Genomic DNA, 24,811 nt, shown 5'->3' with positions numbered 1-24,811 from the left:
TGAATACAATAGATCATTGTAATTCGTAAAAATAATACACATTTTTGTGAAATTTGAATTCGATTTTTGGAGTGTGAAAAGAAATATTCAAGAAGCTACACTCAAGATTTCCAAATAAATAATCCGACTAGACAATAATTCATAGTTATTATCGTAGGTAATTAAATGACAACAAATACAGCGACATAGATAAAAATATATAACAAATCACAGCCTTAAGCAATTTCCGACATACAGCTATAATTGAATACTCTATGCAATCACCATTGAAAAGTCTTTTAAGAACCTATTCCCTCTCATTCATCACAATCCAATTAAGTTATAGGAAGCTTTTTGATTACGCTTATGAATTTTAATTCGTTCTCCTATTCTCCGTCTCTTTCAGTTTATTACATGAACCACATATTGAAAATACTCTTGCAGAACTCAATTGATGTGGAGAATATTTTCAGAAAATGATTAAATACGTTTTGCTCCTCTTGCTGGAGTAGAACCTTTACTGAGTTAAAACTTGCTAATCAAGCCACGTTATAGAATCATGACGAATCTATAGTTCAGGTGGGTTCTTAAAAGAACTAGAAAGTTCTTTACTTCATATTCAACAAGTTCAATGGAGAACCAGTTCTTTACTTCGAATTCAATGGATTCATTACGCCAAAATACTAATCTAACAAAATTCAATTATTCATCCAGTATTTTGAATTGGCGTTTAAAGAAATTGATATTCAATAGCAAATTTTGATAAAAACCTTCCAAATTTATAGACTTGATATCGAATTTGGTCTAGCTGTTTCAATTCACTAACTCACCAAGCAATTCTTAAATATGATTTCAACTCATAGTTTGAATTGATATAAACTACTTCAAAACAGATTCAAAATTAGAATGAGCGATCCTGTGTAGTGGGTGATGGTCACTCCTCCAATATACTTCAATAATACCGCCTGAAATATACGTACCAAATATAATGAAAATATCTCTATTCAGTAATATTTCTTTGAAGAACAGCGGTAGTCTGATTTCACTTAATCTAAAACACTGCATAACATTCAACGGAGATGATGTTGAATCACACACATATTTCTACTAATTGAGAATGATCACTTATAGAAAACTTCATCCTCCTAGTTGAAAATACGATAACCGACAATTTCTCAATACCATTTTCATTCTCCCGCAAATTGGTTCATTGATGGCAATCGTCGTTCACTCATGAATCACCATATCCATACTGTTCTTACTGTAACTCTCTCCAGTAAACTCCAAGTTAACAGTAAAACTACCTGGAAAAAATTGTCAGCTTTGTTTTAAATTTAAATTGGTATGATATAAGACATATTGACCAACAACAATATCAACAATATTGACCAAAAACAAGAGTTTTTAATTACATTAAGTTTAAGTATCATAATTGAGAAAACACGCTATCAATAGTAATCACTCATCATATATGACAGCTATAATATTTCTACCATATTGATAGCAGTAACTGTCAATAATTGGGAGAAGAGATCAGTATACCAAATGTATTCTAGGTACATTGAGTATACCTGTGAAATCGTAATTCAAGGTGGGTTTTGTTTGTGCATAAACTCCCGTCGTCGATGAGGACTTGCATTGTTGTCTGTTGATATTCATTTTGTTCAAACTTCAAATGTGCTAAAGCAGCTGATTAAATAGCTTTACGTTATTCGTACAGTTTATTATCTAAAGGTGCGTACAGATATACGCGCCGCGAACATGAGCAATTCACTTTTAATCAGCTGACTATATCTGTATTTTTATAGAAACTGTAAGATACAGATATAAAAAGCTTGGCATCATCTGATTAAAAGTGAATTGCTATGTTCGCGGCGCGTATATCTGTACACACCTCTAGAATCAGAAAACTTCTAATGATATCAACATATTACCATTTAGAAGTATAAGCATAACCTCCCATCAAACAGAATCTTTTAGGTTATTTAGACAAATTGAAATCTACCCAATATGAGATTTTCACCCTGTCGTGGTCGACGACGGCATTTACGCACAACACCTCCAGGCAGTAATAAGTAGATGATTGCTAAAACTGAAATGTTATTAAAATGAAACTAATTCATTATTGATTTCATTCTTCAAAATCGAACAGCTTCTAGCTTTAATAATTATTCTACACAAAAATAGTCCAATAACCTCCTCAATGAAAAATATTCCAAATATTGTAAATAGCGCTTTGTTGAAAGCAAAAAAGCATAAATATTACTTGAATACGAAGAATGGTATTAAATTCTATCTTCATTTTTTTAAATCATCGTAGAGTTAAATAAAATGAATTTGTGGTTACCTCATCGTTGCTTAAGAGTCACTATCTTATAGCCAGCTGCTTTGTCCAAATATCATCCATGGAATTAAGGCTTAGTTCATTTTCCGGTAATGCTTTTATTCTTTTCAAGTCTTCTAGATAGAATATTAGCTCAGAAGTGACTAGTCTGAAAATAAAAAATCATCAATTTCATGAGAAAAAATGAACTCAAGAGTAGTATGTGGAAGATTTTCAGGAGGTTTTAGACAGTTCAAGGGAAAGCGTCTGCTAACTGTGTATGTGTAAGCTATATTATATAAGAATTTGTGCTCTATCACTTATCTGATTAGGCTATCTTAACAATAAACTTGGTATGGTATCACTAAGACATTGTAGAATGCTGTCTCCTTAGCTTCCTCACCCACAGCTGAGTGAGTATTAGAGATGGGCCTAAAGTTTTGACAGTAACATTTTTCAACTGCCCACTAGTAGAAGTGAAAGTCATAGATTCAGGTAAATCTTATCATTAAATCTTAAAATCTTAAATTCTATGAAGCAAAATAGCAAACAAATATAATTTTATGAATTTTAAAAAGCAGGAACTAAAGAATAGTTATTTACCTTTATTTATAGAACAACTTGATAATTATATGAATTGTTCATGCTTTAATTTTGATTATTCATTAGTGATAGGTGATGTAAATATTGATCTGTTAAGTAATTCTAAAAAAAACGCATGATTATTTGTCTGTTATGAGTTCGCATGGGTTTGAGTCCTTTGTCAATAGAAAAACTCGTCCTGCTTCAAATACTTGTTTAGACCATATTTTTTCTAAATCTAAACATAATGACTCATTAAAAACTGCTGTTTTAGAAATGTCAATTACTGATTATTATGCGACTGCTCTTCTCGCATCAATTAAAAAAGATGTTTGTTCTCAATCTAATCAGCCATGTGAGTTTATTGAAGTGAGGAATGTTGATAAAGAAAAGTTGTTAGAGGAGAGTGCTTTAATGAATTGGGAGATTGACGTGAATAAAAATATTGAAACATTAGTAAATGAATTTGTAAATAATGTAAAAACATGCATCAGTAGAGCAACAGTTATTAAAAAGGTCAATTTAATTTAAAAACATTTGAAGCCTTGGATGTCCAATGGAATTTTAAAGTCCACAACTATAAGAGATAGATTATATAAAAAATTGAGAAATGAACCATTCAATGTAGAACTGAGAAGGAAATTCCTGTCTTACAGAAATGGAATAGTAGATATAATTAGAAAAGCAAAAGATTTTTATTATCAATCAGAAATAAATAAAGCTCAAGGTGACCCTAAGAAGATATGGTCTGTGATAAATCAAGCAATTATTGGGGTAGATAAGAGTTCACAATTAAACTTTAAAACCTTTATTTGTTCTACAAAAGTTAGTTATCAAAACAATAATGAAGTATCCAAGAGATTTCCCAAGTGTCACATTGTTTCAAAATTCCAATCTGTTCACTAAAAGACAATTGTTCATTTTAAAGACTATTAAGAAACATGTGCTCAAATTGAAAAATATGCAAAATTTTCAAAGAGTAACTAGACAAGTCGCTCCAAACTAATTGAAAGAGTTGACAGCACCCTATCCCGTAGAAGTACAATTATTTGTATTTCATATTTGAGAAATGAGCTCTATAATAAAGTTCCAAGAGGATGGTTGATGAAGAAGCCTAAAATAAAAGAACTCCATACCTGGGTGAAAGAAAATTATTTTTATTCAATTAATGATTTGGTTTGATATTGATTAATGTTGTATGAATTTAAAATTCAGCTTTATGTATATCTTTAATTATTGTTATTTTTTAGAATGGAATATTGAGTTAGTTGAATGTTAATTATTGTAAGCCTATATTATAATATTTATTATTATTTTATATATTAATATTAATTTAAAAGTGAATAAGATCTATTAGAATAGAATAGAATATCTTTATTAGCCTCAATAGTACATCACAATTTGACATATAGGCCAGTCAACACAATACAATACAGCACAATAAAAACGGGCAATAAACCACTACAATAAACAGTCACAGTAGTACATTGGATTGAAATTCAAATATACATTACATACAGTTCATAATATACAACAATACACATCATTCAAAAATATACATTTTTTTTAATTCATTTCAAAATCCCTTGGATATAATTTTTTCTCCATATATTCTTTGACGGAGTAGAAGGGATTATCTAAGAGAAATTTTTCTAGCACATTTCTAAACCTTTTGTAATTAAGTTGTCTTATTTCAAAGGGCAGTCTATTCATAATTTTGATTGCGGCATTAGTGGGGCTTTGATCTGTCTTGTGGAGTCTGCTTCTTGCTAAATTCAAAGATTGACTTGTTCGAGTATTATGTGTGTGTGTAGCACTTCTCAACTCCATTTTATCGGGATTAGCTTTCAAGAACAGTAAACATTGTAATATGTATAATGAAAAGAGTGTTGATATACGCAATCCCTTGAAAATTTCTCTACAATGTTCACGAAATGGAGCTTTGGCAATGACTCTGACAGCCTTTTTCTGCAACAAAAAGATATCATGCGCTTGTGCTGCACAACCCCAGACTATTAGGCCATATTGGATATGCGACTGAAAAATGCCAAAATAGGCCTGACGAATGCCACCTGGTCCAGCTCACCACAAAGACGTTTGAGGGCAAATACACTGCTGCTCAACTTATTTTTCAGACTGGCAATGTGATGGGTCCAAGTTAGAGTAGGGTCTACAATGATTCCCAAAAATTTCTGAGCCTTATTATTTGTGCTATTGGAAGCAGATCTACTTTTAAGCCCAAACGTGATTGTTGTTGTTTTATCTGCATTGAGAAGCAGCTCATTCGCATTCAACCACGTTTGAACTACCTTCAAATTAGATTCAGAAAGTGCCACAGCCTGAGTGTCATCTGAATGCCTATTGAGAACTGTGGTGTCATCTGCATATAAGACTATTTTCGATGGGACATTGATGCTCAAATCATCAATCATAATAATAAAGAGCAAAGGACCCAGGACCGAGCCCTGAGATACTCCACACTTAACAGACAAAGTACCCGAGCTTTTACCATCCACACATACATATTGAGTTCTGCCCTGCAAATAGCTGGAGAATAAATCCAGTGCTAATCCTTCAATCTGTAAGTGCTTCAATTTTGCTAACAGGATGTCATGTGAAACACATTCAAAAGCTCTACTGAGGTCGCAGAATGATACAGCAGCAGAACATTTCTCCTCAAAACAGTCCAGAATTTCCTCCACCAATTTAATCAGAGCATGGGTGGTTGATAGGCCTTTTCGGAAACCGAACTGAGTCTTACAGAGCAAGTCATTCTCCTCCAAAAATTTGCAAAATTGCTTTCCAAGCAGAATTTCTATTATTTTCGAAAAAATAGGAACTATAGCAATGGGCCTGAAGTTTGTAATATCTTCATGTTTACCCTTCTTGAAAACCGGTATTACTTTAGTGATTTTGAGTGAGGTGGGAAATTTCCCTTCCGCAATGACTTTATTTACAAGGCATGTGAACGGGGTTAGAATACAATTGATAATATTCTTTATTAGAGCATTGGACAGTCCATAGTGGTCCTTCCTATTCTTTGTAGACATATGCTTTACAACTTCCAAGATACAATTTTCTGTTACAGGTTTGAATCGGAACTTCTTAATATTTTCAGGAATATTTTTCTTTTCTAATAGTTCAGCCGATGTTACTCTATAGTAGCTTACTATACTCTAAGTTTTTTCTTAATTTCTTCAGCTGTATTTACAAAAAAGCTATTAAAATTATCAGGAGATATATTTATTTGCGGTAACTCCTCTCTTTTTGTTTTACTTTTATTTACAATGTTCCACAACATTTTTGACTTATTTTCAGAATTTTCTATAATATTTCTGTTTGCTACTTTATTTGCTTCTCTTATCATTAGTCTATAGGAACTTTTTTCTCTAATATACATATATCTATAATCTAAGTGTGTTTTAGAAAGAAAATACAGAAAGTCCAACCTATTTTTCTGCTCTTTCAGCTCCGGAGTGAACCAATAATTGATTTTATTATAAGAATGCCTAGCGGTTCTTGAGTTAGAATTAATTTTTTTGATCATGTTGAAACTCAGATCATAATAATATATAACTGTATTCTTTTTTTTTTTTTTTTTATTTTACGATTTTATTTGATTTATTCAACGATATGAACCTGTAACGATACTACGCAATTTCGTAATGATAACATGATTGTGATATATCTATCTACAAAGAAAAACGGCTGAGCATGAACGTCCATTCTACGAAATATTCATCTGTGCAACTAGTGCGCAAAGTGACAGTTTGCTGCACCGAAAGAAAAATTTACGCACGAGCCATAGACCAGTGTGGAATGGTTTCTTGAGTGCAGCAGAGAAACTTTTCACACGTATTTCACATAAAATTTTTTCTACAGTTACCATTGAATATGAAAAGTGGGTAATTATCGGTAAAATGATGGCTGAAATCCATCAAATGTTTGTCTGTGTGATGCTGTTATTAATAACAACCTTAATTCATTTAAAAATTAATAATCCAATTGAAGTTGAAATTTTTCAGCCAAAGTTCTCATTTTTATTCATTCAAGAATCAGAAAAAATACAGATAGAACAGAAAATTTGCATTCAAAATATACGCCAACAGCTGATTGGGATGGCTACAAGATGGCTGAACCGACAAGTACGTGTACCTAAGTTTGTTCATCCAGCTAAGAAGTACTGAAACAGGATTCAGAAATTTAGACTTTTGCTTAAATTACCGAAAAAAATGCTCAAAGTAAACTGAAAAATATTTATAAAAATAACATAGACAACAGAGAATATTTTTGTAGTATTCTTAGGTATTTTATTATTTTTATTTATATGGATATCAAACGGTAATTATTTAACCTCAAAATTCAAATTTTATAATGTATATTTGCTACTTTTCTCATTGCTTGCAGTTGAAATAATAATTATCAATAGAAAAGAACTATTATTTATTATTAAATGATGAGAATTCGTAAATGATGATTATTCAATTATGATTTATATGAACATTATTCTTGTTTTGGATTTCTAGATTAGGATTTTATCATAAATGTAGGTTAGCCATTGTACTGATTCTTATCTAAATCTAACCACAGTCATTGTTACCAACTTAATTTTTCTTTTCGTGCACTAATCCTCCATATAACCCACCAACAATTTTGTGTTGTCATGTTGCAAATCTGGAGTATGCAAAGTAATCACTTTGTGCACTAGTGCGGAAAAGTGATTCTTTGCGTTCTGTAATCAGTGCAGGAATGGTCACTTTTCAAGATAACTGTAGGAAAAATGATATTTTCAGTACCTGACATGACTGTAAGATCAATTTTGAGTGAGACAGTTTGTAATTTATTTTTCCTACAGTTACCTTGAAAAGTGACCATTCCTGCACTGATTACAGAACACAAAGAATCACTTTTCCGCTCTAGTGCGCAAAGTATTACTTTGTGTACTCTTAATACTTTGCATACCGGTATTATCTAGCAGCCATCCCAATCAGCTGTTGATATTGACGGCATGTATTTTGAATGCGAATTTGTTCTATCTATATTTTTTCTGATTTTCAAATAAATAAAAATGAGAACTCATTAAATTATACATTTTTAATATTATTAATTATCCATTATTTCAAATGATATTTTTTTCATTCATCAATTGATTGGTTGAAAAATTATTTAGAAATTAAGATTTACTCAAATTTATTCAAATTAATTGGATTAATTTAATTTTTAATTTGAATAAATTATCGATTATTAATTTTCAATTGGATTATCAAGTTTAAAATAAATTAGAGTTGTTATTAATAACAAAATTATACCGACAAACATTTGACGGATTTCAGCCATCATTTTACCCATAATCAACCACTTCTCATATTCAATGGTAACTGGAGGAAAAATTTAATGTGAAAAACGTTCCTCTGCTGCACTCAAGAAACCATTCCGCCTACGGCTCGTGCGTAAACGTTTCTTTCGGTGCAGCAAACTGTCACTTTGTGCACTAGTTGCACAAATCCCCCTCCTTCCTCTTGTCTTATCCCTCTCCTACAATTTTTTGGTGTTTTTTCAATATTCAACTTTTCACTGATATTTATCTTTGCTTTTATCTTCTTGTATTCATTATGTGAACATGTTGTTATGGGTTTAATTGACAGAAAATTAGAGCGAAATCGTTGTTATTCAACCAACTTAAACATTGGTTTGTTAAATGAACCACTTATAGATAAAATAAGTGAAAACTACAGATGACTCTTACCCGTGTTGGGGTCCTCCATTATTTACAATATTCATTCTAATTAGTTGCTCTCTTAGCACATCCTTGAATGTTTTATTTATATTTTTGTACAATTCGGCAACTTGCTCTTCAGCTAGAACATTTGAAACTGCCTCATAGAGTTTTCTTAGCTGCCTGGAATACAAAAATATATGATACAGATATAAATAAATAGTAAAGTAGTAATAATTGATAAGAGTACTATCAGAAAAATATACATTTTTATAATCCTCCAATTATTATAAATAGGACTAAAGTTTCCGGGCAGGTTAGCCAGGTTAGTCATCTGTGAGACGACTAAGACGATGTACCATTCAGTCTGCTAATGCTACCTGGTCGTGAGTATTTACTGGTATTTTCACATCACTTTAAATCTATTTGCGCTTATATTTTGTTTGGAAAGGATCTCGTGAATATTTCTAGTCATTACTGTTATTATATTACTATTATAATTATAGATTATATTCAAAAATAGTGTGAGATAATTTCGAGATGAGTAGCTCGTCTAATACAATAGAATAGAATCAGAAATAACCTTGATCAATAGAAGCTTGACAAGGACTCAGTCAACCAACCAGGCACAGACTTGAACGCACTCTAATTTTGTTGGTGAGGCATACATTAACTATTGGATTATAGTGTTATGGATGAGGCCTTTAGAAGGATGGCAGGAGGCGAGGGATTTCTGGTAAACAACATGGAGGATGCAGGGGGGCTTCTGGATTGTTCTAGTGTGTTCCAGTTTTGATGAGGGGAGCCATCGACCAATGGCAAGCGTAATCTAGAAGTCTCTGGCAAGCTCCATGCACTGCGATTGGTCGGATCGCCACACCTCCAGACCCTTCCGGAGAGTTTTGTATGAGAAGTTAACACAGTATTCTCCACCTTCTAGATTGTTCTGCCAAGCCTATAAAATGGCGCGTGTTGCAGTTGGGAGTAGGTTGACAAACTACAGTGGTATTGCTCGTTTCTTCTCTTATCGTGACAGACTTGTGATGGAGTGATTTTCGTCCAAAAATAAATATGAGATAAATATATTAGTATAGATATGATATATTAGTTTACGTAAGTTTGTGATAATTCTGTGTAATTTATTAGGTGGTTATCAGTTTTTAGTAGTTTCTAGTTAACCTCCGTGTGCTTTAGTGTTATCTATAATTACAAATCTATCTTCTATCTATATAAATAAAAATCGAGCCTCAAATTTTAACATTCAATAACTTATTTATGTATACACCGAATTTGATGATTTTTTTAGTTGTGTTTGTTATGTTTAGGAGCAGGTTTATGGCCTATCAAATTTATGATCCTTCAAATTTAGGATCCTACGGTCCTTCAAAGTTTACATGTAATCCTTATGAGAGAAGATTTGTGAGCTGGCCACACACAGAAATAAAAATCAGCTGTTATAAACATTGCGTCATCCAACAGCCGTCGGTAGATCTGTTTTTTTTTCTTTTTTCTTTTAGTCCAGTCACTATATACATTGGTGCATGCAATTTATATTGTCTGATTTTTACTTTCCTTGCCCTATTACTATAGGTAAGGAAAGTATTGCTTTCCGAAAAAAATTAAGGTACCCCAATTTCCAAATTTCTATACGTTTCAAGGTCCCCTGAGTCCAAAAAGTGGTTTTTGGATATTGGTCTGTTTGTATATATATATATATATATATATATATATATATATTATATATATATATATATATATATATATATATATATATGTGTGTGTGTGTGTGTGTGTGTGTGTATGAGTGTATGTGCGTCTGTGTACACGATATCTCATCTCCCAATTAACGGAATGACTTGAAATTTGGAGCTTAAGGTCCTTACTTGTCTGCAGCGTTATTGTCCTGTCACCAGCTGGCTTATTCTTTGAATAGTAGACTTGAGATGCGCGGGAACACTAGCGTCAGGTGATCAATTTTCATAACTGCAAGGAAAGTTGTGTGAGTGCGCCACACCAGATTTTTTAATATATTATTTGGGTACCTAAGAGAAGTCCAGAACCAATTTCTTCATGCAAAATTTCCTTGTGCTAGATACAGAGTGGCCCAAAAACCTCGTATTTTCGGCTCATTTTCCAGTTTTCAGCTATTTCTGCCAAATCTCATAATCGGACAGATAAATCTGTTCTCGCCTTTTTTCTAGATTATAGAATTCTGAATAAAATGAGATCATTCGGAACTCTCATTCTCAATGAGTACAGAGTTATAATTTTTCAAAAATGAGTGAAATTTGAAGAAAAAATTAATTTTGATGAATTTTAGTTTTTGATCAACAATATCTTCCGATTGTTACCATTTAGATGTATAATTCAAAATCCCTCTGGGCATATTTTTGTGCTCTACAATCTGAGATCTGGTAGAGCGCTCTATCTCATATAGATTTCCAGGTACACCTGACAACAATGCTCCTTGTATTGTGAAAAACACCTAATTTTCAGCTTCAACCATCATCACCAACTACATTGTCCTCACATTGATATTTCGCACAATGACATAAGTTCATGAGATTATGTTCTATAAGAATAACCCGTTAGAAGCACTTTATTTCAGTATTTCCTAGTGGAGAGGCGCGCTTAAGGACACCTCAAAGATCAAAATTTCAAACACTTATAACTTGTGACACAATGCTCAGATTACATTGTACTACACTTCATTCTTCTCGCAGAAATAGCTGAAAACTGGAAAATGAGCCGAAAATACGAGGTTTTTGGGCCACTCTGTATATGAAGAAATTGGTTCTGGACTTCTCTTAGGTACCCAAATAATGTATTAAAAAATCAAAACTACAATATAAATTGCAAGCACATCCCCATTTTTATGTCTATATTGACTGGACTATTTCTACTGTTCCACTAAATCTATTCTAATAATAAAGCCGTACGACGACGTTCAAACTTGGGTCGTAGAGCTCGAAATGCTGTAAATTAATGCTGTAAATTTAGAATATGCAGGGAAAAATCAGCAGCAAAAGGAGATATACCATTCAATTTTCCAGCAAGCTGAATTCAACTATATCATAAAATACAAACTGCTGCACAATTAACTAAAACCATGGACACACAATGAGCTTTGGTTAACGTGTGAGGTTCTTTGAACCTTTGGATCTTTGAATCCGTCTCTTTAAAAACATAAACATAAGCGTGATACAAAGTGTTGATCTAATGGAGATTGCCTTATCACTCCGTTCCACGCCATGCCCGATTCAGTGTGTGTAAGTTCTTCTATTCAAACCAATGAGCAAGAAGCACCTGGATGAAAAATGCCGCATCGAGCCTCCTCAGGTGTGCATCCAGCTAAAGTTTGTCAAGAGATGCATTAACTATTTGGCGGTACGAAGTTCGCCGGGCCAGCAAGTAAGTAATAAATCTAATCAGTATAAATCGCTCTAGTGTTTTATTAGTGTAGAAACCCGCAACAATATAATGGATTCAGTTATGTGGTCGGTTTCTCCCTAGTCATCCATTTAAATCCGCTTCTATAGAGTGATTACTGTGAAACGAATGTTAAAGAAATAATTTCATACTGCAAGAAATTAAATATTCTTCATTTGTTTGATAATAAATTATTAAACATTCATAGTTTATAGAATTAATTAAAAACTAATAAAAAATCAAAGTTTGGAAAAATTGGTCTTAGTGCATTTTCCTAGTAAGCACAAGACATGTTCTTAGGAACTCATATCATTGTGCAAGATCTCACTGTGAGGACCATTTTTAATAAAATATCTAAAACACTATTAAATGATTCCCAGTTCTTTTGTGTAATAAATTGTTTAAAATTATTACATTAAAGTTTCAAGATTATTCCAGTTGGGACCCATAGTTTTTAATCAATAAAAAAATAACTGAAATTTGTTGAAAGAAAGCAATCTTTAATAATGATTGTTGGAGCCAGCTCTAGTTTTCATTTTTCGTTTTTGAATTGGACGCGCGCTCCTCGTTCAGTTCGTATTTCTTTCACTTGAGTGCGTCGCGCTCACTAGCCGGTAGGCTATTTTCTTTCAGTTCAGTCTCGCTTTGAAATAGCTTGCCTCGAGTCGGGAATTGGTAATTTTCGTCGATCATTCCCAGAAGAAAATCGTTCTTCAAATTATTATTTTTTCGTTAGTGTTAAATCATACACCATAAACCTACGTTTGGAAGAGTGTTTGCCAAACTCCCTTTAGTTGAAAGTTTTAAACTATTATTTTTCGATTGGAAAGTTCACCGATCTATAGTCTTTAAAGACATTGTAAATATCTCGTCAGAAATATATGTGCAACGTTTTATGATGGAAGCCGAATTTACCAACAGTAGATGACAATTAAGCTTGCCTTTTCACCATCCTTGATTCATCTCCTACCTCGGGGACACCTGAATACCTTACCTGGGAGTTGTAAGCTCAATAATATAAATATTACATTAGGTACTCTGCAGATTTTCGGTGAGTTGTTCTTTTATATATTCATTGCATGTACTTGTTTCTGTAGAGATATCACTTGTTTCTTTTCTATTCAATACAGTCCACTTTACATCAAAATTATTGATTACCAATTTAAAATCAATATAAATTTCTTAAAGTTGAACCTTAGAGTTTACACTGGTCATCCAGGCCAGATTTTATTGGCTATTTTTTATTCAAATATTTGGCAAGCACTTATCCAATTTTATTGTAAATCGTTTGTGCATGCTAGGGTTCAAACCTGTTTGTACATTATGAATTGAGCCGATCAAGTTGGTTCACTCTTATCTCTATTGTCCGATCGGAACCGTTACTTTGCAATGCTGATAACGTTATCGCTTAGCTTGCTTCGTCTATTGAGCTTTCTCTGTTCAATTTGTACTAACATTATCATTTTGCTTGCTTGAATCATCAATGAAAATCGTTCATTGTTGCATTCGTAATTTTATTCGAAAATTAGTAAATGAAAATCATTAAGACCTTTCCAATATCCAATCATGAGTGAAAAGAAGTTAAAGCTCAAACGAGCTAAACTTGAGCAATATTTCTATCGTATTCAACGTACTTTCGATTTGTCGAAAAAGGCTTTAAAAGAAGAAGCTAGTGCTAAACAATTTCTAATTCTCTATAGTTCCACTCTTAAAACTGTTCAGGATTATGAAGCTGTTGAAATGGAAATACAGGAGCTTGAAATGGAAAAAGACCCGGAATTTGTACCCAAATTTAGTAGTTCACATATGGAAATGTTCGAACATATGGAAGCAATTGCTAGTGAATTGAAAAAACGCAGTCAGGTTGTACCTAGTGTTTCTACCCCGGCTCAACCTGTATCTTCCAATAAGGATTCGTCTAATATTTTACCGAAAATTGAAATTCCTGTGTTCGACGGAGATCAATCAAAATGGGCGGTATTCTACGAAATGTTTAAATGCATGATTCATGACAACAAATCGATTCCAAATCAACAAAAGGTCCAATATCTGGTGTCCAAACTATCTGGAGAAGCGGCTAATATTTCACGTCATCTACCACCTATTGCTAATAATTATGAAATTATTTGGGATGCATTAATTAAGCGGTTCAATGACCCCCGCTCACTCTCAAATGTGTACTTGAAACAAATTTTCGAATTCAATTGTCTAAAATCTGAGTCTCGTGCAGGTTTAGTTTCTATAGTCGATCAGTTCTGTGGTTCAATTACTGCTTTAAAACGCCTACGAGGTGAAGATGTATCTGATGCAATATTTCTGTTCCAAGCGTTGAAAATTTTAGATCCTGTTTCTCGAAAGGCATTTGAAGCTTCAGTTCATACTAAGGATGATCCCACATATACTGATTTTGTTTCATTCATCGAAAGGCAGATTAAATCGTTACCGCATGACGAATCGTCTAAACAATGCAAGCCAGTAGTGAAACCAATACCAAAATCCAAAGTGTTGGTTGTTCAATCGAATTCGCAAGTGACCAAATCACCGGTAAAAATATCAGAATGTCTGAAATGTTCGATGACAAATCATAAATTGATCAATTGTCGTCTTTTTCGTCAGTTATCACCTTGGGACCGTTTTCGTTTTGTTAAGGAGAAGGGTTGCTGTTTGAAATGTTTCTCGCCAGCCCATCGTAGTAAAGATTGTACTTCTTCCAACTGCGAGGAATGTAGTCAGAAGCATAATTCGCTTTTACATTTCGGAAATGCTTCAAATTCGTCATCAAATTCGGATGCGAAAAAGGTAGAAAATAATACTATTACCTGTTGTTCTATCGATTCGAAGTCGGCACCGTATAGTGTTCTACTATCAACTGCTCAAGTCGAGGTACCTGATAAGAGAGGTAGATTGCACAAAATAAGAGTTTTAGTTGATTCAGCTAGTCAAAGTCATTTCATTACTCGTAAACTTTGTCGTAAATTGCAACTATCGATTTCTCCTTTCCAATTAATTGTGAATGGTTTTGGCGGAAATTCGCAATCAGTTTTTGGTCGTACTTTTGTCACGCTTCAATCTCGACTCGATTCTAGTGTTAAATTTTCCATTGAACCATTAGTTGTCGAAAAAATCATGGAACAGCTTCCCACTAGTAAAATTGATAATTCTAAATTATCAAATTTGTTTGGTCTTCGACTTGCTGATGAAAGTTATCACATTCCCAGCGAAATTGACGCTATTATAGGAGCTGAATTAGTGCCCCATATTTTCCGAAATGGTCGTGTGGAAATTGATTCGAATTATTTGATGGCCTTGGAAAGTGTTTTCGGTTATATTTTGATGGGTAGAGCCCCTATTTTAACTCAATCTTCAGAAAATTCAACGTGTTTGATGACTTGTCTAACATCACCGTTGGATAAGTTAGTTCGAAAATTTTGGGAAGTGGAAAGCGTTCCAGATGTAGGAAAACAACTCACTGCTGATGAGTTGGAATGCGAGAAGGATTTTGCATCGTCCGTTCGTCGTGAAAATTCGTGTAGATTCGTTGTCTCATTATCGTTTTCAAAATCCCCTGATTGTCTTGGTGATTCTTATGCTATGTCAGAACGTCGACTCATCAGTTTGGAGAAACGACTGGCACGTGATCCAAACATGCGTTTAGTGTATCACGATGTCCTCTTGGATAATCTCAAACAAGGACACATGGAATTGATAAAAAATCAGAATGATATAAGTGGTTATTTTATACCTCATCATGCTGTAATCAAAACTCAGAGTCAATCAACGCCTTTGCGTATTGTCTTTGACGCAGGCGCGAAAACTACTACTGGAGTATCATTGAATGATATACTTCATATCGGCCCCAAGTTGCAAACGGATATTTTCGTTCTGTTAGTCAATTTTCGGTTATTTTCTATCGCTGTAACTGCTGATATAAAGCAGATGTATAGACAGATTCTTGTCGATGAATCGTGTCGCAAATTTCAGCGTTTGTTATGGAGATTTTCGTCCAATGAAAAATCGGCCTTGTCTAAAGATTTCGAGATGGGAAATTTGTTGGCTGTCCTAGGTTTGAAATGGCAACCTGGTAGTGATTCGTTTTGTTTTTCAGTGAATCCTAATCAGTCTGTTCCTACCAAACGTCACATTTTATCGGTAGTAGCACGAATTTTCGATCCTTTGGGACTCTTGTCACCCCTAACTTTGTTTCTTAAATGTTTAATTAAACAATTATGGAATGCTGGTCTTGATTGGGACGATTCAGTACCTCCCTCTATTGCGCTTCAATGGGAGACATGTCAGAAGGAGTTCCCTTTATTGTCCAATCTCTTCATACCACGTCATTTAGGAGTGATGAATGATTCGAAAATTACTGTCATTGGTTTCTGTGATGCATCGACTTTAGGTTATGGTGGTGTGATCTACATAAAATCTCAAATGGATATGCAACCTGCAACTATCACATTGTTGTGCGCTAAATCAAAGGTCGCGCCATCTAAGACTTTATCCATACCTAGGCTTGAATTATGCGCGGCGCTCTTGCTCGCTGAATTAATACAGGTTGTTGTCTCTGTTTTGAGCCTTCGTTGTCACGTGACTCGCGTTGTTGCATTATCGGATTCTACTGTTGTCTTACATTGGATCAGGGGCTGTCCATCCAGATGGCAATCTTTCGTCGCTAATCGAGTTACGAAAATTCAAGACTGTCCTATCAACGACTGGTTACACGTGGCAGGAAATTCAAACCCAGCTGATCCCATTTCGAGAGGTTTATCCCCTTCTGAAATAATTAATCATGATTTGTGGTGGTCTGGCCCCTCTTGGCTAATGTTAGAAGAGAGTGATTGGCCCGTCAAGGTCGATCTGGAACCTATAGAGTGTCTACCTGAGGTCAGGGTTCACTCAATTGTCACTGTAGTACAGTCGGAGAATTCATCTATTAATTCGATTCATCTTTAATTGCTCGTTGTTCCAACTACCAACGTCTATTGCGTATCATGGTGTTAATATTGAAAGTACTTCGTCTATTGCCTAAACCTCATGAATTAGATTTCGATTTGGCGGAAAAACATTTGTGTAAAGTTGTACAAAAAATTCATTTTTCGAAAGAATTACTGGAATTGAAAGCTGGGAAAGAATGTACTTCTCATCTTCAACAACTGTCACCCTTTCTTGATCATGATATTATTCGTGTGGGTGGACGTTTACAAAATTCTGAGTTGAATTATGACAGCTGTCATCCGATTATATTACCGAAAAATGATCCATTGGTCACGCTTTTGATTGATTATTTTCATGAAAAGCACTGTCACGCTGGACCTCATTTATTGGCGTCTATTTTGAGACAAAAATATTGGATTTTATCAGCCCGTGTCCTTATAAGGAGTCATGTACGAAAATGTAACAAGTGTTTTCACTATCGTCCCACTCTTACACCGCCGAAAATGGGCAATCTGCCAGCCTGTAGAACTCTGTCGTCTAAACCATTCGTCCAATGTGGAGTTGATTATGGTGGACCCATTCGAATCACCATGGCCAGGCGTCGGAATCCTTTCATATTTAAATCGTACATTTGTCTTTTTATCTGTATGGCAACTAAAGCCATTCACATTGAATTAGTTTCGGACTTATCGACCCAAATGTTCTTATCAGCTTTTCGCCGTTTCCTTGCTCGACGAGGTCCTTGTAAGGTCATGTATTCCGATAATGGTACCAACTTCGTCGGCGCCTATGATGAGCTAATAAAATTGTCACGGATGCTGAACTCCAAGGAATATCAAAACCTGCTCCAGAATGAACTTGCTGATCATAGCATTGAGTGGAATTTCATCCCGCCAGGTTCACCTCACTTCGGCGGTCTTTGGGAGGCGAATATAAAATCAGTAAAGTCACACCTGTTTCGAGTTATTGGTAACCAGTTGTTGACTTACGAAGAATTGAACACTGTCTTAGTTCAAATTGAGGCTGTACTTAACTCACGCCCGTTATGTCAAATGAGCGCGGATCCGAGTGAACCCCTCGCCCTCACACCGGCTCATTTTCTCACTTTGACACCTCTTAAGTACCTTCCTATGTTAAATGTGGAAGATCGTCCAATGAATCGATTGGATCGGTTTGAATTAGTCAATCAAATGGTTCAGTCTTTCTGGAGTCGTTGGCGCAAAGAATACTTACACGAATTACAAACCCGTGTGAAATGGTGTAAGGATTCCACCCCTCTCACGGTTGGTACAATCGTCCTAGTGGATCAACCAAATGTCGCACCGTTGAAATGGCATCTGGGGGTGATTGAGGAAGTATTTCCCGGTGCTGACGGTGTCGTTCGAGTGGCTATGGTGCGGTGCGCCAATGGTCGCTTCAAAAGGCCGGCTACAAAGTTGTATCCGTTGCCTACTCAATAATTTTCCTTTTGCATTTTTGGTTTTATTCTCGTTTTGTTTTGTTTTTTATTTCTTTCGTCGTTTATTCATTGTTTTTTTCGTTTCTTTGTTCTCTAGCCTTGTCTGAAAATAGCTTTTCAGCCGGGGGGGGATGTTGGAGCCAGCTCTAGTTTTCATTTTTCGTTTTTGAATTGGACGCGCGCTCCTCGTTCAGTTCGTATTTCTTTCACTTGAGTGCGTCGCGCTCACTAGCCGGTAGGCTATTTTCTTTCAGTTCAGTCTCGCTTTGAAATAGCTTGCCTCGAGTCGGGAATTGGTAATTTTCGTCGATCATTCCCAGAAGAAAATCGTTCTTCAAATTATTATTTTTTCGTTAGTGTTAAATCGTACACCATAAACCTACGTTTGGAAGAGTGTTTGCCAAACTCCCTTTAGTTGAAAGTTTTAAACTATTATTTTTCGATTGGAAAGTTCACCGATCTATAGTCTTTAAAGACATTGTAAATATCTCGTCAGAAATATATGTGCAACGTTTTATGATGGAAGCCGAATTTACCAACAGTAGATGACAATTAAGCTTGCCTTTTCACCATCCTTGATTCATCTCCTACCTCGGGGACACCTGAATACCTTACCTGGGAGTTGTAAGCTCAATAATATAAATATTACATTAGGTACTCTGCAGATTTTCGGTGAGTTGTTCTTTTATATATTCATTGCATGTACTTGTTTCTGTAGAGATATCACTTGTTTCTTTTCTATTCAATACAGTCCACTTTACATCAAAATTATTGATTACCAATTTAAAATCAATATAAATTTCTTAAAGTTGAACCTTAGAGTTTACAATGATAATTGGAGACGTTTACCTGCAAATGACTTGAAATGGTTTGGATGGAACAGGAGGCTTGGCCTCCCACAGCCTCAATTCGGTTGTGATGATGGGCTCGAGAATGGCATGCAGCTTTGTCTGCACGTCTCTCACGTGCGACCTCATCTGTGACGTCACCTGATCCAGCGCACTCATCTTTGTACTTTCCGGTAATAACCCTGAGCAAAGCAAAAGCAACACATTCATCACACCAACAATATTGCATTTTTCTTCTATTCAAATTCAATTCAATTTTTGACCTCGCAGTTCTGTTTAGGGTATTAAGGAGGTAAACATAATTATCAAAAGACCCCACTCCTACCCCATGTGCTAAGGGTGGGGTGTAGATTCAAAGTTACCATTTTTTGGTTTCTCGCATATAACTTGAAAATTATTTTAGGGAAAGCATTCCCTCCAAATTCCTTTGTCAATTTGGTCTACCGTTTTTTTGCAAAACTGAAGATTTCAAACTCAACACTGAAGCATAGAGCTGCTGCAGCAGTAGTAAATGCGTCTTACTTAAGTAAGTGCGAAACTTAAAAAAATTCAACAGCTGTGCTTAGTGAGAGAAGTTGTGTGTATTTTTGGGTTCAACATTTTATAAAATAACTTGACTAATTCAATATGAAATGATAATTAAGTGTTATATTTAAATATAGTTTGGTGTTTTAATTTCTCTAAATTCAAAATGTTTAGCTTATATATTTTTTTGGACGAAAATTGAACTTGAATGTTTCACAGTAGAAACATAACCTATTTTTTGGACATTTTATTAATTTATTAAAATTTGGGAATGAAATAGATTTGGGCCGAGCCTGTTGTTCCTTCCTAATCATATTTAAATGATTTGTGATTCTGTCCACGAATAAATAAATAAATAAAAATATAAATAAACTTGTGAAATAATACATTGAATTGGAGAATTTATTAGCTCTATAAGCTCATAATCAGCATGGATTTTTTCATCAATTTTTTAAAAGTTATGTCAGCAAAAAATTTAGGAAAATGTGTTTTTTTCAAAAATAACACACCTTTAAGAGCAAATATTTCGAAAAGTAAAAAATATATAGACAAAGTTGTAGGAAATTATGTAAGCTTTAATCTTATATAGAATAGTCATGACCGTAAAATACATCGTTTTCAAGATAATAACGGGTGCGGCAGTGAATCGGGCGATTTGGCAACACTGCAAATAGTCAATTGTTGTCGTGGTAGGGGAACGCGACTACCGCCATCTTATAGCGGCTGCCTTACCATGGCAACACTGCAAATAGTCAATTGTTGTCGTGGTAGGGGAACGCGACTACCGCCATCTTGTAGCGGCTGCCAACGATGGAATCGTGGAGCGGTGCACAACGAGCGTACGCACTGCTTATTAAAAAAAAATAAAGCTTATTATAAAAATAATGATAGTTACGTGTCCGCGCAGCGAGCATTTCGCAATCATTTTAACATTCCGCGTAACATTTCTGTACCTTCTGCCCATGCAATTAAAACATGGGTTGTGAACTTTGAAGAAACAGGCTCAACACTGAAGAAACGAACTGGACGCGTAAAAAATATCCGTACACCAGAAAACGTTGACAAGGTGCAAACGGCTATGCTAAGAAGTCCGACCCGTTCAGCTCGACGTCACGCAATTTCACTTGGCATTTCTGATCGCAGTGTGAGGAGGATTTTACACAACGATCTCCATTACTATCCATATAAAATTAAGCTAGTGCACGCTCTGAATAATGGTGATCACGCATCCCGTCTTGCTTTTTGTAATCGGATGTTGGACATGATGAATGACAATGTAGATCTTGTAAACAATCTTTGGATGAGTGATGAAGCGCACTTCCATCTTTCAGGTTTCGTCAACAAACAGAATTTTCGGTATTGGGCACGAGAAAATCCACAGAGAATACACGAAAAGCCGCTTCACAGTCTTAAAGTGACAGTGTGGTGTGCAATCTCATCAAGGGTTATTTTAGGACCATATTTTTTTGAGGACGTAAATGAACGTTCAGTTACGAAAAGCCGCTTCACAGTCTTAAAATGACAGTGTGGTGTGCAATCTCATCAAGGGTTATTTTAGGACCATATTTTTTTGAGGACGTAAATGAACGTTCAGTTACAGTGAATACTCTGCGCTATGTTAAAATGTAAGAACACTTTCTTCAACCTCAATTAGTTCGTAATCCTGTTTACCAAAACATGTTTTTCCAACAAGATGGAGCTACCTGCCACACATCCAGAGATTCAATTACTGTTCTTCGACGCTTATTTCCCAATCACTTAATTTCCAAAAACGGAGACATTTCGTGGCCAGCGAGATCACCAGATCTCTCTGCATGTGATTACTTTGTCTGGGGATACTTGAAATCACGTGTTTTTCAATCACAGCCGCCTCGAAATCTCCGGGAACTTGAAGAACGGATTCGCGAAGAAATGATACGAATTGATACAGCCACACTTAAAAATGTGATGAATAACCTTCGCACAAGATTGATGGAATGTGTCGAGCAAAATGGAGGACATCTTCGGAATGCTATTTTTAAATAATTGTAATTGTTTAAGTTTCATTTGGTATATTTTAAATTAATAAATCTCTTTTTTTAAATTACTTTCAGTGTTTTCATAATCGCCCGATTCACTGCCGCACCTTGTATATACCAGCAACCAAAAAATGATACCTTTTAACCACCTCTACCCCCTTGGCACTGGTGTGGGAACTTTCGATATATTTACCTCCTTACTACCCTAAACAAGACTGCAGGTTTAAAAATTGTCTTCCTAACTTTTCCTTCTATACCCTTTTTTGAGCATTCATTGCCTAGATTGGCGATGCAAACATTGATTGCATTCAATCAATCATTTAACAAAAGACAAACTCCAGTAAAGTACCACAGACATAAACCCAAAACGATTTCAATTCTAATTTATACGACAGTCCACATGTAGCTAGGCTAGGTTATGCGTCACTTTCACATTTTTGAATTACACACTGCAATTTACAATCCAATGTAAACAAAAAACACGTATTATTGAATCTGGATATACTTTAAAAATAAATTTAATCAATTACAAACTATTAAAAAAAGTTCAAACTTTAAAGTATCTGTAAAATTTTGTGACCAAAAAACAAACACCCCCAAACTGGTCCCAACAAAGATGCAAAGTCGAAAATCGTGTTCAGAACATTCCCTACAAATTCCTTGGTCAATTGGTCTATTGTTGTAAAAATGAAGAGTTCACACTGAACACTAAAGCCTCTGCAACAGTTGTAGGAAAATGCGTTAGTGTGAAATCATATATCAAATTAGAGAGAATTCAATGCTGCAACAGCTTGAATTATATATGAATAGAATGTTGACGCACTTTGGAAATGCATTTGTATGTGGGGCACGAGCCAGAGCAGCAGCTGCAGCGCGCGCATCACGAGTGCCAGATTGGTGCTGGTGATCTTCTTGAGGCCGGTCTTGTCGGAGACGGCCTCAGCTCCCAGCACCAGCTGAGCACTCTTCGAGTTGAACACCTGCAGCAGGTCAGCCAGGTGTCGCAGCAGCGAGTGTGACGTCACACCTATGTCCTCTGCCCGCACGCAGTACTCGCGCTCACAAAATAAACCATTAGTCATATTTACTTAATAAATCAATACACATTTTCACCAATCACTATGAGATAGAAACCAACGAGTAAGGACCAATAACTAAATGACTGAGGATAGCAAGAATAGTATCCTATGCTACCATTAGTCATATTATTATTCATCATTCATTTTCTTAATAAGTCAATGCAATACACATTTTCACTAATGAATATGGAATAGAAAATAAGATGACAGGTAATAATGCATGTCGACATACTTAAAAATAATAATAATAATCGACCTACTTGAAAATGACAAGCCAGTCACTAAAGTATAGTGAGATTCACGTTATCAGCGCACCTGATTAACATTGTTGTTGCTATCCTCGTCTGTCATTAGACAAAGCAGGTAGTTCTATCATTTTCTACCTCCGCACTGTTGCCAAATCGTCTGTTGACTATGAAGAAAGATAATGAACTACCAAAATATTTGGTTTCAATAATAGAATTTGATTATTAAATCATGAGAAGATATATTTGCTTGACCAATGTATTACTAAATCATGTAAAGGTACATTGTTTGATGAATAAAATAAATGAATTTGAGATAGAGTTGATCATTATTAAGGAATCCGCGATAATATCCAATCTAATATAAGTTACCGGAATAACTTAGCTACAGCTATGTAATATAGAAGGTGGTAACAGAGAATCGACAGCACTGTAGTCCTATCATTTCCACTGAATTTATAACGTGAGATTATAGTCACGTTCAGAAGTTAGAGGGAATAATAAAACTGGTTGGCTTTATTACCAATTGAGAAATGATAGGACGGCATGGTTGTCAATTTTTCAATGATAGGACGCCATGGTTGTCAATTTTTCAATGATTGGACGCCATGGTTGTCAATTGTTCAATGATAGGACGCCATGGTAGTCAATCTTTCAATGATAGGACGCCATGGTAGTCAATCTTTCAATGATAGGACGCCAAGGTAGTCAATCTTTCAATGATAGGATGCCATGGTAGTCAATCTTTCAATGATAGGACGCCATGGTAGTCAATCTTTCAATGATAGGACGTCATGGTAGTCAATCTTTCAATGATAGGACGCCATGGTAGTCAATCTTTCAATGATAGGACGCCATGGTAGTCAATCTTTCAATGATAGGACGCCATGGTAGTCAATCTTTCAATGATAGGACGCCATGGTAGTCAATCTTTCAATGATAGGACGCCATGGTAGTCAATCTTTCAATGATAGGACGCCATGGTTGTCAATTTTTACACTGCCTACTGCAGTAGTTAGCTGTGCTTCAAGTCATCCCATAATTGTTGAATCTTATTTATAGTAATTCTATCTCAAATATATTATACCCATCAAGAAAATTCAACTTCTCATGTATTAGTGATAATATATATATATATATATATATATATATATATATATATATATAATATATATATATATATATATAAGTTATATAGCTAATTACTTATATAGTCAGCACTCCTCATTTCATTATTGTTGATGTAGCATAGTTGTAGTGGAAGGTAACATTGTATTTAGTAGTCAGTTCCAAGCTAGCGGACATAGTGGAAGGAGCTCTATCGTGAGATATAAAATTATTGTAATATGTGGTTAACAAATAAATTCATTTTTTAAAAAGACTATTTGATTAATCACAATCTTAACTGGCGCAGTCGGTAGGACACTTCAAAAACGAGAATTTGGTTTTTCGGTTTTAACCGTTAATGAAGTGTTCATGAACTTGTTGTATCAGTCACCTAAAAGTTGTATCAGTCACCTAACATTGGGACTTAAATAAGTGAACAATCATCAAAATAACTTCGTAACAAATTGAATAAGTTGGTGAACTATTATATTATTAAAATTCGTGAGTGTTAATTGCAAAATTATATTCTTACTCAGTCACCTAATATCGGGACAAGTGTAAAAAAT

The 24,811-nt window shown here is 34.9% G+C and overlaps 1 protein-coding gene across 1 annotated transcript; it reads right to left on the bottom strand.

Moving 5' to 3' along the window:
• On the bottom strand, positions 1-22,896 carry LOC111064244 (vacuolar protein sorting-associated protein 54). Its single transcript, XM_039429450.1, has 5 exons — positions 22,638-22,896; positions 19,273-19,453; positions 8,631-8,783; positions 2,327-2,471; positions 1-1,279 (listed from the first exon to the last, which is right to left on the bottom strand). The coding sequence occupies exons 1-4, from the start codon at positions 22,894-22,896 to the stop codon at positions 2,348-2,350; spliced, it is 717 nt and encodes a 238-aa protein (XP_039285384.1). The 3' UTR covers positions 1-1,279; positions 2,327-2,347.
• Positions 22,897-24,811: the final 1,915 nt, after the last annotated feature.

Source organism: Nilaparvata lugens, chromosome 5, assembly GCF_014356525.2.
Source record: "Nilaparvata lugens isolate BPH chromosome 5, ASM1435652v1, whole genome shotgun sequence".
NCBI classification, from domain to species: Eukaryota; Metazoa; Arthropoda; class Insecta; order Hemiptera; family Delphacidae; genus Nilaparvata; species Nilaparvata lugens.
This window is presented reverse-complemented; position numbering and strand designations above follow the sequence as displayed.

Coding starts and splice junctions, on each gene's coding strand:
- LOC111064244 (XM_039429450.1), bottom strand. CDS start 22,896: ATGACTAATGGTTTATTTTGTGAGCGCGAGTACTGCGTGCGGGCAGAG. Junction 8,784..19,272: donor CCATTTCAAGTCATTTGCAG/GTAAACGTCTCC, acceptor TTTGTATTCCAG/GCAGCTAAGAAAACTCTATG. Junction 2,472..8,630: donor AATGGAGGACCCCAACACGG/GTAAGAGTCATC, acceptor TTTTATTTTCAG/ACTAGTCACTTCTGAGCTAA.